Consider the following 16,980-nt stretch of genomic DNA (forward strand, 5'->3'; position numbering starts at 1 on the left):
CAGTAGGGGAACACCCCAGGGCTCGGTTCTTTCCCCCTTCTTTTTCAACGTGGGAATGATCGGTCTGCCCAATCTCCTAAATAGGCTCCGTGCGCTGGTATGGTGGCGACACCGGCGCGTGAACAACCAGCGCCACCTACGGCCAGTGGAGGCATTTATCGGATGTTGTTGACATCGCTTGCGCGCTGCGCCGCACTGGCCGTGCTACGCTGCGATGAGTGATTGCTCAAACCAGCGCGATCGTTTTGACGGTTTTTATTATTTTTATTATTTTATTTATTTATTTTTATTTATAAGAACACTGCAAAACCTAGTCGCCAGCAACACGCCGCAAGCGATGCTTACTGCGTCCGGGAGCTAGCGAGCGCAACGGAGCCGTTCGATGAGCGCGGCCCCGGGCTACAACTTTTAGTTAAATGTGGGTACAGTGAACGGTTGTGAGATATGTTGAGAACACGTGGCTCACGCATCGCTGCACTTTATCAAGAGTTCAGTGAATCTAAGCGAGGTAGGCAGGGCAAGCTGCACGCGCAAGGCCGGGTGCCGCAGCTCGTATGAGCATGCTGATGCAGTATATGTGTTCGTCAAGTCATAACTGTGAACACCGGGCAGCTACTGCCCAATTAAGCATCCTCTGTTTGAGCCAACGAAATGTTAGACGCATGGGCTCAACACCGCATCGAACATGTACTCACGGCTGCTTGTAACCCAGGTGCTCCTCCTTGCCTGGACACACCACCCATCCAACGCCATCGACAGACCAGCGGCAACTGAGGACACCCCCGCCGGCGAGCAATGGCGCTGCCCCAGCCCTGCCGATGACCGCGAATTCCTACACTTCGACGGATTCGCTCTGCCAAATCTCGGCGATGTTGCGGACTTCGGCTGGCAACCGGAAACAGCATCGGCACTACATAAGGAGCCTTCAACGCACCTGCCGGTGGGACTCGACACCGCATCGAGCATGTACTCAAGGCTGCTTGTAACCCAGATTAGTTACTTAAAAAACAGTCTGTGCTTTCGCAGCTCTGATCGCTGTATTGTAGCGGTGTTGTGCCCCATTGACACTCGCTATCTGTTCAGAAGTGTTGGTTCTACGTGCTTCCTTTGTGCTTATCAGGCTATTACCATGAACATGCTTCTCTTGCTATCTGGAGATATTGAGACCAACCCAGGGCCTGATAGCGTCGTTGAAACTTCCGCGCAAACAGAAACCACTGAAAGTTCTGCCCTTCTGGAAGCAATAAAACGTATTGAACAGGGAGAACTGCAGCTACGAACAGACTTGCGGGAATGGGAAAAGGGCATTGAATCTAAGCTGAACAACATAGAAGAAAGGGTGGTGAAGTGCCTTGAGAAGGAAAAAATCAATTCCCAAGGTAACCCGTCGTCTTTAAGAAATTCGCAGGGCAACGTCTCCATTCTAACCCAAGACTTAGCGTTGCTAGAAGCGGCTGCGGATGACGCCGAGAACCGATTGCGGAGGAACAACCTTTTATTCTTCGGGATTCCAGATAGCCAAACAGAGACATGGGCTGAATCGGAGGACGCCGTCGTTGGCTTGTGCGCGCAGTCTTTGAACATAACGATTGACAAAAGTCAACTGGAAAGGGCGCACAGAATCGGTAGTTTCCAGCCGAATAAAAATCGACCTATTGTTGCAAAGTTCTGCCGCTTTAAAGATAAATATTTTATCTTAGCATCCGGTGCTAAACTAAAGGACACAGATTTTGCTGTTCGCGAAGACTTCTCGGCTACAGTCCGGCATGCACGGCGGAAGCTTCTTGAGTTTGCCAGGCAGCACGATGGTAAATTTACGCTACGTTTTAAGAAGCTACTGCAAGATGGGCGTACGTACGTCTATGATGCAGAAAGTGACACGGTCGTTCAGGCAAAAAGATAGCTATATGATCGCGCAAACGTATCTGATACCACCGTGCGTGCCTCGGGACGAGATGCCCGAAACCACAACAAAAAATTAAACGTTTTAGTTGTGAACTGCCGGAGCATTAAAAATAAGAACGATTCACTGGCAGCATTAATCGCTGCAGTTGAGGCAGATATTATAATCGGCATCGAGTCTTGGCTTGATGATACCGTAAATAATTCGGAAGTTTTTCCACCTTCATTTGATATCCACCGTTTCGATCGCAATGCGCACGGTGGGGGCGTTTTTCTTCTAGTAGATAAAAGTTTGCCAAATACCCCTCTGGCTCGTGCCAATGGTTGCGAATCAGTTTGGTGCAATGTTTCACTCCCTGACGGCGAACATATCGAATTTGGTTCCTTCTACCGTAGCCCTAGCAACGCCTCTTTAATGCCGTTTAACATTTTATCTCAAGAAGTTCAGAACTTGAAAATGAAGTTTTTCCTTGGCGGCGACTTTAATATGCCCCAGATAACCTGGGTAGATAAGTCCCCCGTACCATCCTCTAACTCGGCACTTTCCCTAGAATTCACCAATCTGATTGCTACTAACGGAATGCACCAATATGTGGACTTCCCTACACGGCGATACGGGGATTCCGCTTCAGTGCTTGATCTCGTTTTTTCGAACTCGGACGATTCAGTGCAATCCTTATGTCCTGTGCCTGGCATATCTGACCATGATGCGGTGTTAGCAACCATCGCATGCGCGCGTCCGTTGCCTGTTATCGGACGTCCGCGTAAAGTGTTCATGTACCAAAGAGGTAACTACGACCAAATGATACGGGCCCTTGAAGAGTACTTTCAGGTGTTTGTCAAATTTAGCTTAACATATAACATAGATCAGCTTTGGAAATGCTTCAAGGACAAGGTATTGGACCTCATTGATTCTTATATCCCATCTAAAACGATTTCTAACGCACCTAAAAAAACCAAGCCCTGGTTCACCAGGGAAGTTAAAGCTCTACTAAATAAGAAGCGCCGACTTTTTCGCAGGTATAAAGCTGACAGGAATGAAGACTTGTTTTGCACTACTGATGCCTTAGGAAAAGAAATTAGGCTAAAGATCAAGGTAGCAAAAGATGCATTTTTTTCATCGCTGGGTAACAAGCTCAAACAAAGTCCTAAAGAGATGTGGAAGTTTGTGAAATCTAATGCCAAGGGGGAAGGCTCAATACCGCCAATATCAGGTCCCCAGGGTGAAATCACTGTTGATATTGAAAAAGCTAATCATTTCAATGACTATTTTACGTCAGTATTTTCCGCCCCTATCACTGACGGCCATGCTTTGCCTGATCCCAACTATATTGAAGTAATGCCTGAAATCTCAGTGTCCTGTGAGGGAGTGTGTAAACTCCTGTCTAAGCTAAAGTCAAACTCAGCCACCGGACCAGACCACATCCCGTGCTATGTTCTCAAAACATGTGCTTCCGTGATTTCTAGATACCTAGTTGTTTTGTTTAGATTGTCTCTTGATTCCAGTGAACTTCCTTGGAACTGGAAAAATGCGAATGTCACCCCAGTTCATAAAGCGGGTCTCCGTAAAGATGCCCAAAATTACAGACCCATATCCCTAACTAGTGTGTGTTGCAAAACATTAGAGCATGTGTTATACTCAACCATTTTCCACCACTTAGAGGCGAATAATTTTTTCAACCATGCCCAGCATGGCTTTCGTGCGGGTTATTCGTGTATCACCCAGTTGGTTGAATTCTACCACGATATTTTTTCTTCGTTTGACGCTGGCAAGCAAGTTCACTGCATTTTATTAGACCTTCGACACTGTCTCCCATTCTCTATTGCTCCTTAAGATGTCCTACCTTGGCCTTCCTGATTCCGTGCTTGGCTGGGTGCGAAATTATCTGTCGGGTCGTTCACAAAAAGTGGTTATCAACGGTTCTGAGTCAGATCTCGCGGCTGTCACTTCGGGGGTGCCGCAAGGATCTGTTTTAGGACCACTTTTATTTCTCATCTACATCAACGACATCACCGTGAACATTATATCCAAAATAAGGTTATACGCGGATGATTGCGTGGTTTATAGGGACATAGAAAATTACGTTGATGCTTCCTCCCTACAGTGTGACCTTGACCGGAATTCTTGTCTGGGGCCATAAGTGGCACATCAACCTTAATCGCCAAAAATGTAGCCATATTAACTTCAGCAGAAAACGGGCTAACATTATCCAAAACTACCACTTACGCAGCGTTCCAATTGAAAAAATTTCCCCGCATTTCCCCGAGGGGAAGAATGTGAAAGTGCGAATGCAGGAGTTGAATTTGCGCGGTTCGGTAATGTTCGCGAAAGAGAGATCACACACACACACACACACACACAACTACAAAGAAAGAAAGATGCATTTATTCACAGACACCTATTTGTGTTGTCGTTGTACTTGATTGCTAGAGCGGATCTCAGCTTTGAAATTTCGTGTCAGTACTCCTTTAAGCGGGTGCATTAGCCCTTCTCACGCCCGATTCTTAGCCAATCGCCCTAAGTGGGTATGTGCTGAAGAAATTAGGAACTCTTCTTGGCCAATCGCCCTAAGTGGGTATGTGGTGTGGACGGACGGACGGCGGTGGACGCGTGATTCAGATTACTTGGCCAATCGCCCTAAGTGGGTATGTGCTAAAGAAATTAGGAACTCTTCTTGGCCAATCGCCCTAAGTGGGTATGTGGTGCGGACGGACGGACGGCTGTGGACGCGTGATTCAGGGTCGCTTAAGAAGTGCATTCGCACTTAAAAGTAGATCACGCTAAATATCTTGGTGTATTCTTTTCATCAGACCTTTCATGGAATAAACATGTTGACTACATCACCTTAAAAGCTGGACGTGTTCTTAACTTCATAAAAACAAATTTTAATAAGGCTCGTCAAGACGTCAAACAAATATTGTACTCTTCTAGCGTACGTTCGATTTTAGAGTATGCTGTTGTGGTATGGGACCCAAACACTAAGATCCTTAAATATAAACTGGAGGCAATCCAAAATCGTGCTGCACGATTTGTTACTAACACTTACAGTTACAGAATTAGCGTTACAGACCTCAAACGATCTATTTCATGGGATACTCTACAACTGCGACGAACCTTTTCTAGGTGTTTATGTTTGAAACAGATTGTGTGTGAGGAGGTGGCAATATATAGATCGACATCTGTACCTTCATCCGCCCACGTATGTGTCTGGGCGAAGGGACAACAGTAAAAAAATTGCCGAATATATTATTGCCGTACATCTACATTCCAAGCGTCATTTTTCCCCCGGTCGATTAAAGAGTGGAACGCCCTACCCGACGCTGTTGTTGCCGCCCCCACTGAACTGTTTTCCGCTGCACTCTGGCAGCACTTGCGCACGAGCACAACATGACTTGAATGGGTATTTTTTGCTCTTTTTTAGTGCACTGCTGTTATCTGCCTTTATCCGTTGTGTCCGGTATAATCTCTGTATGCGAAGCCCTGGTAGCACTTTAGCATGGTCATGATGATGATGATGATGATTTCTATTGGTTCCCCCTTTGTATCGGGGTGATGACATGTCATCTTACCAAAAAGGACTAATATACATATGTTTTACACTTTTGGTTCAATACTAGCGCTGCTTAGGGCAGGCACAAAAGCTTATTAGGCACAAAATACTTTTTTTTTCTGTTAGAGGTGGTAACTGTCCTAGGCAATATTCCCATCTCTGCTTTTCGTCCACCAGTATTCTAATCTTCTTTTCGTCCCCTCGACAGCCTTGAAGGTAACTTCCTCTGTGATACCCTTAAATCCTAGGGCTTCTGAAAGCCCAATATTCCCTTCATGTAGATTTGGATGGATACCCTCACATTCTAACACGATGTGCCGCATAGTTTCTGTTTCTTTTCCGCAGACCACGCATGCCCCATCATTTTGTGAATACTTCCCCACAAAACTCTTAGTTCGCAGGCAACCTGCTCTAGCCTCAAAAAGCAAAGCACTGCCCTGGGAATTATCGTAGAAATTTTCCTTTCTGATGTTCATCTTATCAGCCCTGTACACCTCTAACGACGTTTTAGCTTCCATTTTTTCCCTCCATTTATTCGTTTCAATCTGCCTTGCCTCTTTTTTGGTTACCTTGGCTGTTTTGGATTCCCCACTGTTCTTTACGTATTTCATCGTTAGCCTTCTAGTCTTTCTTAACCACTGCGTGTCCACGCTTTTCAAGTATAGGTACCTAAAAACCTTAGCTGCCCACCTTCGTGTTTTTTAAAACGTGTTTTTTTATCTAAACGTGATTTTTTTTAGTGTATCACTGTCGTCTGTTGTTTGCGCTGGTTTTTCTTTGGATTTTTGTTCCCTTATTACCATTATGCCGTGCGTGTGATTCTTTGTGTTTATTTTCCTGTATCAAACCCCCCTACAACAATGCCTTTTGGCGAATGTAGGTATGTTAATAAATAAATAAATAAATGCCGCGCTATCGGCGTCAAAGCAGTCGCCGAGGCCGCACGGGCCGAAGCTCCACGCGTACATGTAGTAAGGGGTAAGCAGCGATGATCACCGTAATGCAGAAGAGGAATAAACCATGCAGATTGTTAAAGCATAAGCAACACACAATACTAAAATGCCGGGGTAGGCATAAGCTCAACGACAAAAAAAAAAAAAGAAGAAAAACGATAGACACCGTCACGGCTTCAAGATGACTGACATATTAATGGCCCCATTCCGTTAGCTGCGGTGGTTGCCTGTGGAATCACTGCAGTTTCATGTCAACCGTTGATCGGCGTCATATTCCGTAGCATTTAGACTGCTGGGGTGTATGCTTGCGCGCTGTTTTTGTTCCCGACGAAGTTCGCTAGCGTATGCAAGTTTCGCCAGGCATCGCTTGTCGCAGGTCCCCCCTCACCCCTCGCTCCGAAGCTGATAGCGGGGGGTGCACAGAAACACGATCACCGAGTATAAACCACATTCACACAAAACAGCAAACAACAACGTTTATGGCCAGAAGTCGATCGGCGTTGTTTAACATTGCGCGCCGCACTGCGCGGATTCATCGCTGTCGCCTTTCCGCTTCAGTTCAAGAGAACCGAGATAAACTATTTTTTCGGCAGCCTGCTTGCGACCTTTTTGTGACGCTTGTGACGCAGTAATAATTCGACTTCTTCGCAACGACTGCGGAATCTCTCCCGCGTACCGCCGCTCATTCGGGCTGACCAACATCCGATTTCTGACGGCGCCGCTGTACGGCGGCGCTGCGGTTGCTCTCGAAATACCAGCGCACGGAGCCTATAGCATAGAAGAGCTGCAGCATAGTCTTTACGCCGACGATGTAGCACTGTGGGTGTGCGACGGTAGTGACGGTCACATTGAGGACACTCTTCAGCAAGCCATAAACACAGTCGAAAAATACGTCGCACCCCCGGGGCCTCAGCTGCTCACTCGAAAAATCAGAGCTTCTTATCTACCGTCCCACCAGTAGAGGGAGGAAATCTACTTCCACTCCCCCTTCAGTCCAACTTTTTGCTTCCAGTTCGCACCGCATTCCCATCGTCTCGAGTATTCGCGTTCTTGGACTTCGAATACAAGCGAATGGACACAATTCCGAATCCCTGCTAGCGCTCGAAAACGTTGTGCACCAAACAACCAGGCTAATATCCAGGACAGCGGGTCGCAACCACGGAATGAAAGAAGCTAACCTAGCTCCTACGCCTCGTACAGGCCTTTGTAATAAGTCGGGTGACGTACGCCACTCCGTACCTCCGGCTACAGCGGGCAGAGGCAATTAAAATAGACGCTCTCCTCCGCAGAGCCTACAAGCGGGCCATCGGTCTCCCACTCAACACGTCCACCGAGCGATTTGAGGCCCTGGGCCTGACAAATAGTCTGGACGAACTCATCGAGGCTCAACGACTAGGGCAACTCGCACGGCTGACCTACAGCACAACGGGACGCCACATACCCGACTCGCTGGGTATAGCTCACCCCCACAGCGAGCGTACTAGTTTCGCGATCCCGTCAACAATAAATGAAAATATTCAGGTCTCTCCGCTCCCGCTCAATATGCATCCTACACATAAGGAGCGGCGAGAGGCCAGAGCCCGGGCCCAGCAAAGACGCTTTGCGAGAGTCGAGAACGTTGCCTACGCGGACGCGGCTGCATGATTACACTGGTCGCGAGGCAATGGCCATAGCGGTGGTCAACCATCAGGGCAACACCATCGCCTCCTGCTCTATCCGCACGAGAGACGCGGTCATTGGAGAAGAGGCATGCAGCCATTGCTCTAGCCATGGCTGTTGCCCCCCCAAAAATCAAGAAATCATTAGCGACTCCAAATCAGCAATTCTAAATTTCTCACGAGGACACATACCAAGGGAGGCGTCCGCAATCCTGATTTCTGGTTTCCACCTCGAAAACCGGACAGGCAAGGTAAACTTAATTTGTATCCCCGCCCACTCCGACCTTGCAGGGAACGAGTCTGCGCACGAAGCCGCTCGAGGCTTTACCGACCGAGCGGGCGGCACTTCCGATGCGGAACTCGTCCCCATGTCAGGCAGGGACAGGCTACTGTCGTATAGTGACATCACCGGTCATTACCGTTTAGGTCGGGCCCGCTTCCCACCCGCGCACCCATCCCTCAGTAAGCGGCATTCGGTGGTCTGGCGACTGCTACAGACCCACTCGTTTCCAAACCCACTTGTGTGTAGCTATTGCTACCCAGGGCGCTACTCCCCCCAGTGTCACAGATGTCAGGAACGAGTGGACCTGGCGCACATGTTATGGCAGTGTCCGCAGGCGATCACAAATGGCCGCACAATCGCTAACAGTGAGCAGTGGCCGACCGTGCTGCTCAGCTCCAGCCCGGAAGATCAACTCTGGGCCGTCCAGCTGGCTGAGGACGCTGCCAGAGCCCAAGGGCTCACGGCCGACGACTAAGCTACTCAGCTGGCAAATTGAATAAAGTTTACTCTCTCTCTCTCCTTCTCTCTTGTGTGCCTTAGGTCATGTTATGTTATGTTTACATTAGGTTGCCATTTTTTACGTTATCTAGAGCGATGTAGTGCCAGAGTCAGCAATTTTGTTACAAAACGCCGGTGGGCGTAGATATAGTGAAGTGCTTATAATACCGCCGGACGGCACTCTAGACACGGCCTAGATGTAAAAACAGATAAAGACAATGGAAATGGCTGGCATAGAGGGCCAGGTTGTGGTTATGCATGATACGATATGAGATTCAGAACTTTAACTTCTGATAAATACTTAGCCTAAGAAGTGCGATGGGTGGAGTGGGATTTGTCGTCGGTAGCATTCTGGAAAGTGTTTGCGTCATGTGGTGTGCAGTGCCTTGAATGTGATTAGTATGTGAACTACGGATAGGCCCTCTCCACACCTGCCGCACAGGGGTCCCGAAGACCCAGTGAGCAAGTCTGAATGTGTTACGTAAGTGTGGCCTATCCGTAGCCCATCTTGAGACAGCGAAGCAATAAAACGTTCAAATGTCGGTACAACAGCACGACACTTTTGGCGTGATTCAGAATGTGTATTGCTGATGGTCATAGGCAGCGCCCTGTAGCTTCCCTAAAGGATACGAAATCACTCTTACCTTCTATACAAAAAAAAAAAAAAATTAGCAGTGGCTTAGCTCGGCTATGCCAGGATATACGTAGCGTGAGCTAAGATTCAGCAATACATACCAATCCAATCCAATGCAGTCCAGTCCAGTCACTGCTCCTCGCGCATGCGCTGCACGGCTCTCCAGGAGCCACGCACAACGGCTATCAAACGGCTCCGGCGCAGCGTCAGACTTGGCTACTGTGCAACGGAGCCTCACAGCTGGGCACGCGCCGGCGCCAGTGCGTCTGCCGCAGCTATGACGTCACTTCTCTGGAATTCGCAGACCGGCGAATGTGCAGACCCAATAGGTGACCGGTAAAAAGCGCAAAGGCTCATGGGTACGTCGTCTGCTACCGCCACTTCCGGTTCGAGATCTCTCCTGCCCTCCCGTACGCCTGCGTGCGCCGGCGGCTGTCAGGCGCGTGTGTGCGTGTTGTTTATTTGTCACAGGGTGCTTACCTGTCAGATAAACCCCTAGTAGGGTCAATCGTTGTTATTTATGGAATTCCCGATGCATGAGCGCTTTTTTCCCCCGTTGAAACAGATAAACAACAAGCACACACGCGCGTGAAAGCCGACGGCGTACGGGAGGCCAGGAGAGCTCCCGAACCGGAAGTAGCGGCTCTCCACGGGAGAAAACAATGCACCCGTGAGCCTTTGCGCTTTTTACCGGTCACCTATTCTCTAAACACCCGTACTCCGACTGGATTCTATTTCCAATCCAATACAATCCAATTTAATCCAATCCAATCCAATGCTCCTCGCACTCGCGCAGCACGGCCCTTAAGGGTCCACGCAAAACTGCTCAACCTCGGCCAGTGTAGCTTATTCTACAAGAACTGCAATGAACTATTAGACCCGCTGGGGCGCGAACACTGGGTCCCCGCGCATTGTGGCATCCCCGGAAACGAGAAGGCTCATAGATTAGCGCGGGCTCACCTTTACACCGCGCTAGCCAGAGCCTCCGATACTCCTTTTCCTCTCCTAGCTACCCCATGCGAGCTAGCAGATCCGATGGCAGACAAGCATTTGACAAAACAACAGCGTGCGGCCTACCTCACAGCAGTTGGCGAATCCACTCTTGATACCACCGCTCCTCTCGAAGATATTCACACGGCGAGAGTCTGTCCTGCCTCGGAAAATGCAGACAGGTACACTCCTTACTCCTTTTTTGGTGAACCGTTTCCACAGAGGCGACACACCACCGCCTGTAACTGGCACCTTCTCCACGTGCGACTGCCGCGCTGATCTCGACCACCTGTGTTGGGAGCGCCTTTTCTACATTCCAGCAAGGCTTCGTGCCCTGACCACCATAAAACGGGGACCCTGGCCTCCTCCTCTCCGGTCATGGGCCTGTCCGGATCCCAAGCCTCCGGATCGAGCCACCGAGCTCTGGCGAGCACTCCTCCTGTTCCTTCAAGACCCGGCTGCGCCACCGGTTGGTGATCGCCTCCTCGACAGCCACAAGATTCAAGCGGCCCCCACTTAGCTGCCTCCAGAGCGTCCGTTAATAAAACTGAGGCAGCCCAACCCTTTCCCTCTTCTTATAACACCGTAGTGCTTTCCACCGCAGTGCCCTCGGCACATAATGTGGAATAAACGTGGTTTCATTCATTCATTCAACCCAGGCCTCCAGCGTCATAACCCAGAAATTCATCTCGAGTTCACAGTGGCCTAACGGGGAGGGGGGGGCTTCTTTTAGCACAAATAGCGGGAAGAAAACAGCGAGTGTTCAAAGCAACCCCGTAGTTGGCGCGAGGTTGTACCGGAAGTGCGTGCCGTGGATTAATTGTACCCACAGGGGAACGAGATGTTGCGACAGTGACGTCACTCATCTTAAACTTCAATAGCGGAAAGAGTACCTTAAAAAAAGTGAAGTATGCACTCGCGTAAAGTAGCACAAGAGTTTTACGAGGGTGTGCAGCTTGTGTATTTCCATTCCCGATTCTACTGAACACATGTAACTGCTGTGAACTGCAGAGGAACGCGGATTGCGCCAGGCACTGTAACCTCTAACCCATGCCCCTGCGGCAAACTAGGGTGTACGTTGTAAATAAACTCAACTTTCAACTATCTGAGTTCATGACAAAGTCTGGAGAGCCGTAGACTTTCCATCTGCACTAGCGCGTTGACTGAAGCAGTACAGCAGCGATTCGGGAGGTTTTACGAGATTACAGGGCTCTGGGATTTGCTGGTTCAGTCACGAGGTTTTTTTTTAAGAGATGAGAGCAATTTTGCAGTGTTACCAAGGAGCTCAGCGGAATATGTGACCCTTTATGTCAAACACCCTTACTGAGTGAATTCTCCTGAACTAGACAACCACAGGTTGCCAACAGAAAAGCGTAACAAGCACGGGGTGTTGCCGTCATCCGTTTGTTGGCGTTCGAAGGTGGGCACGCGGTCGGCGGGGTGTGGCAGTGGGCGGTCCACAACGGGCATGCTCTCGTCTGGTGGTACGTGGGGGCTGGGAACCCCCCACAAGGCGGGTTCCCAGCATAGGTCGGCGAACTAGAAAGAACTCTCAAACTCAATCACATCTTTTCTCTTTACGCTGTACTCACTCAAACTCAGACTCATCAAGCTATCCTCTACTCAGAATCACTCGTACTCAATCACCGCGAACTCTGTTTTATTGTACTCACCTGTACTCAAACTCGCCTACACTCATTCGTGCTCATAGTCCATCTGTACTCACGAGTAAAACTCGTACTCACTTTGTACTCACGAGTAGTACTCATACTCGATCTGTACTCTGCAGTATTCGTACTCAATCTGCACTCAGAAGTGTCTCTACTAGTTAACACAAGTGCAAAGACTACAGATTGTGCACTGGCTGTGCTAAAGAGAGAGAACGGAAGACAAACTGGTGAAATCAACGCGTATGCCAATATCGCATTCTCGTGCAAATAGCTACCTGCATTTAGGCATTTCTTGTTCAAACAAAACGTAATGTTGGTGAAAATTAAAAAAAAACACATCAAAATTTTTCATGTTGCAAAACATTTGTCACACTTTCTGCAATTTTTTTTATTCCGTGGGCTTCATTTGGTCCTACTACACGTGAAGCTGTTTCGGCGCACCGTAAGCTACGCAGTTGCGTGTGGTAAAACGCAACCAGAGCATTCGGTGGGGAAACTGAGGGCAGGTTCTTGGCACCCTCCTGTCTCTCGTCCTTCAGTCACGCAGTAATTGTTTCTTGAAAATATTGACCAAATAGCTAGCAACCAAGTCTTATTGCAGGCATAAAGCCGAGCTTTTCCATGTCAAGCAATAACCTTCTACTGTAGTGACTTTGTGATCATCATCGTCTTAATCAGCGCCAACATGATCATCATTATCAACCGGCTCCGGCTCTGTCTGCTGGTACTGCTGATAATGGCGTGATGAGCACGATGTTCTCGGTGTCGCTACACCACTATCATACGGTAGTTATTCTAAACATGATTCCCAATCGCTGTCGTAAACGCATTTCTGTAAACTTCACCACATTTCTTCTGCAAGTAATGATATTACGTTACCTCGTCCCTTGGCGTTTTTTTATTTGTAGCTAATCTCATAAGGTACCCAACCCAACTTTGCCTTTCGAATGTGCGCGACGCCGTTCCTTCATCAACTGCAATAGGCGAGCGCCGTAGCCGGTTTTACAGGAGCATTTGCAATACTTGATCGACCGATTTTTCGGACGCCCAATTTTTCGGACATGCTTGATTATTCGGAATTTTTCATGGCACAAGGACATGTCTTATACATTTAATGTATTACGCAGCTCAAAATTTCGGACACACTAGTACGGGCTGTTCGTATTTTGTAGCGTGAGCTGCACTGGCTGCGGTTGAGAAGTTTCACGTGGCTCTTGGAGAGCCGTGCTGCGAATGCGCGAGGAGCAGTGACGTCTCACGGTGCACAGCTGAAGGATCGCCTACCAACCCCCAGAGCGCAACAACTCACAGACTGGCAGCAATATCGCCGCCACCTCGATGCCAGCCTTCCGCCTACCATAGAGGATATTGACGACTGGACACGCGCTCTGCATTCTGCCACCTACGAGGCCACTGCACTGATCCCCATCGACGCAGACGCCCCGCTCACCGACAGCCGCCTCGCTCATCTCACAGAAGCCAGAGCATCTATACGAGCCCGCTGGAAACGCCAAAGACACAACCGAAGCCTCCGCAAACGCCTGGCGCAACTCAACCGCGAGATAGAGGCTCACAGTTCAACCCTCTGCCGCCAACATTGGCACGCCATTTGCCAAGAGGCCGATGGCCAGATGCACAAAAGCCGCACATGGCAATTACTCCGACATCTCCTCGATGAGAGCAAGACCAAGAGCACGCAACGGCATGTCCTGGCCCGCACCCTCCACAAAGCGCTGCGTGAGCTCGGTGACTCAGTGGTCCGTCAACGCCTCGACAACAAATATCTCCCAGCCACCCCCCCCCCCCCAGACCCCCTTTCGGACTAGGTGGGGGCACCTAACCCGGGCCTCGACGCGGACATCGAGGAATGGGAGGTGCGGGCGGAACTCCAGAAGCTCAACTGCAGATCGGCAGCTGGACCTGACAAGGTCACCAACAAAGCCCTGCGGAACATGACCGACGGCGCAATCTCGGCGCTCACAGCCTACTACAACAAGTGCTGGCAATCGGGCAAGCTACCCCCACAATGGAAGAAAGCGCGCACAACGCTTATCCCCAAACCCGGCAAGCCTCCACACATCGATCACCTCCGACCGATTTCCCTTACATCCTGCCTCGGTAAGCTGCTGGAGCACGTTCTCGTAAATCGCTGGCAGACGTACCTCGAAGAAGCCGACCTGTACCCCGACACTCTGCTGGGCTTTCGGACTAAGCTTAGCACACAAGACGCAATGCTCCTCATTCAACACGAGATCCTGAACCCCCCCCCCTCCCCCCCCCGCCGGATCCCTCGACAACTACGCTCTACTGGGCCTGGATCTTCAGAGCGCCTTTGATAAGGTGCACCACTCAGCAATCCTCGCGCAGGTCTCGCACCTCAACATGGGACACCGCACTTTTGCGTATGTCAAAGACTTCCTCGCTAACCGCACGACACAAATCGTGGCCGGCGACATCGAGCTCCCAGAGAAGACCCTGGGTAGCACCGGCACACCCCAAGGATCAGTGATATCCCCCCTATTGTTTAACCTAGTCATGATAGGAGTTGCTCGCAGACTGGGCAGCCTCCCAGACGTCAAACACACCATTTACGCGGATGATATCACCATATGGAAGGCCGGTGGCAGCGACGGACAAATCGAAACCGCCCTGCAGCAACCTATTGACACCGTGGAAGAGCAACTCCAAGGTACGGGACTCCGGTGCTCCCCGGCAAAGTCCGAACTGCTCATCCTCCCACCCCCTGGCACGCGCAACAATCGTGAAGCACCCCCTAACATCAAGCTGAAGACGAAGGACGGCACCCCCATCCCGCAAGTCAAGTCCATACGGGTACTCGGCATGTACATTGACGCACTCCGCCACAACGGACACACGTTACAGCGCCTAAACGCCAAAATCACCACGGCCATGCAACTCATCCGCAAGGTAGCCACACGATATGCCGGCATGAGAGAGACCAGCCTCCTCCGGCTAGTTCAGTCTTTCGCCGTTAGTCACGTCGCATACGTGGCGGCATACCACAATCTGAAGCCGGCGGAGCTCGGTCTCTACACGTATACCAACACGGAGAAACTCCTCGACCTAGGCGTTCACAACACGCTCGCCGAGATCGCCGAAGCCCAGCGAACCACACAGTTCGTAAGACTCACCCAGACAAAGACAGGCCGCGCAATCCTGGCCCGCATCGGTTACAGCCCCCCCCCGGCCACATCGGCCCTACACCCACCGGCCCACCGCCACTAGTCTTCAGCCGACGGCTCAGGATCCCCCCGCTGCCCAAACACATGCACCCCGACGCCAACCCTGAACGTCGCCTAGCCCGAGCGAAGGCCCTAACCAAGATGTACGCACAAGACACAAGCGCTTACTACGTCTACGCCGCACCATACCCCGGCAGACCAGATGCTTACGCGGTCGCCGTCATATCAGCTGCCACGGGCGCCCTCAAGACAGCCGCAAGCATACGTACAACACACACGACTCTGGCCGAGGAGTTCGCTATCGCTCTGGCCCTCACCCAACTTCCGTGCACCACGATCATCAGCGACTCTCGCTTAGCGATCCTCCGTTTCGCCACCAACCAGTTAGCCCCCGCCACCCTACGGATCTGCACCCCCTCCCGGGCACACCCAAAGCTCGCCCGACTCACATGGTTCCCGGCCCACACCGACCTAGCAAACGGCGGAACTGTTAACAGGAATGCGGAGGCGGACGCTGCGGCACGCGCGCTTACCAGTCGCGCAGCCGTACACGACCCCGCACGTTCCGTCCAACAGCTCCCCCCCCCCAAACCCACGCCGCTCCTCACATACGGTGAGATTCTAGCCTGGTACCGCGACACCAGACGAAAGTACCCACCGCCGCACCCCGACCTCCCACGAGCGGAGTCGACGATACTCCGTCAACTCCAAACGGAAGCGATATGGACCCCCGTATTCGCCAAGCACATCTGCCCCACCGTTTACCCGACCGACCACTGTCAACACTGCAACGCAGCCAGGGCTACAACACCACATCTTTTATGGGACTGCAGGCCCCCAGAAGACACCCAAGACCTAATGCCACCAAGCATGGCACTCGCCATAAGAAGCGACGACATCGGCCATCAACGCGGCACGGTCCGGCAGGTGATGGACATCCTCGCGCGGTGAAGGCCGAAAACGCCGTCTCCACTGAGACGCGCAGTGAGTAGGCGGTTGTAGCGGGGAGGTCCACCACACACCTCGCCGCCCCATCCCTTCTTTCCCCACCCCACTACTGCTGGACATGATAATAAATGTTTTATCTCTCTCTGGTACGCCGGAGCCGCCGCTGCCACGACGGGATTGGATAGGTTTGGAATGGATTGGATTGGATGGTATTGAATTGAATTGGATTAGATTGTATTGGATCCGATTGTAAATCATTTTAGCAGCAGTAAGCATGATAATCAGCTAATCCTACACAACCAGGAAACCTAAGAATAACCAACTGAACCTTACCTCACGCTACGCATATCCTGGCATAGCCGAGCTAAGCCACGGCTATTTTTTTCGGACTATCGAAGGGTCAGCCGGGCCTGCTACCACGCACACTGAGGCATGTCGCCATAAACAGAGGCCTTCGCGCCAGTCTCTGCCCGTCTTCTACGAGGCCAACGAGAAAGACTGAATAACCCAGCAGCTTTTTGAAAGTTATGTGAGGAAGGTAAATCGCAAACTTGATGTAGAAGGCGGCAAAGTATTGTTGTCCGTAGACAGCTGCGCTGCACACGGGCTCAGTAACAACTTGAAGTCTGTGCGCATCGAATTTCCAAAGTGAGTTGGAACTGTGCGCTTGGTTTACGCTTGAAGAAATCA

General features: G+C 50.6%; 1 protein-coding gene and 1 long non-coding RNA gene across 2 annotated transcripts in view; both read right to left on the bottom strand.

Moving 5' to 3' along the window:
* The window catches only part of LOC144162188 (phospholipid-transporting ATPase ABCA3-like), a 72,028-nt gene extending 71,099 nt beyond the window's left edge, over positions 1 to 929 (bottom strand). The window contains exon 1 of the mRNA XM_077692661.1: positions 696 to 929. Within this exon, the coding sequence (XP_077548787.1) occupies positions 696 to 753 (58 nt within the window). The 5' untranslated portion in view covers positions 754 to 929. The remainder of the gene's footprint in view (positions 1 to 695) is intronic.
* LOC144163053 (uncharacterized) overlaps positions 1 to 16,980 on the bottom strand; it is a 487,499-nt gene that overhangs the window by 336,920 nt on the left and 133,599 nt on the right. The window lies entirely within an intron of this gene.

The sequence above is a fragment of the Haemaphysalis longicornis genome, unplaced genomic scaffold, assembly GCF_048455015.1.
Source record: "Haemaphysalis longicornis isolate Haplotype H1 unplaced genomic scaffold, Haemaphysalis longicornis Haplotype H1 scaffold_12, whole genome shotgun sequence".
Taxonomy (NCBI): domain Eukaryota; kingdom Metazoa; phylum Arthropoda; class Arachnida; order Ixodida; family Ixodidae; genus Haemaphysalis; species Haemaphysalis longicornis.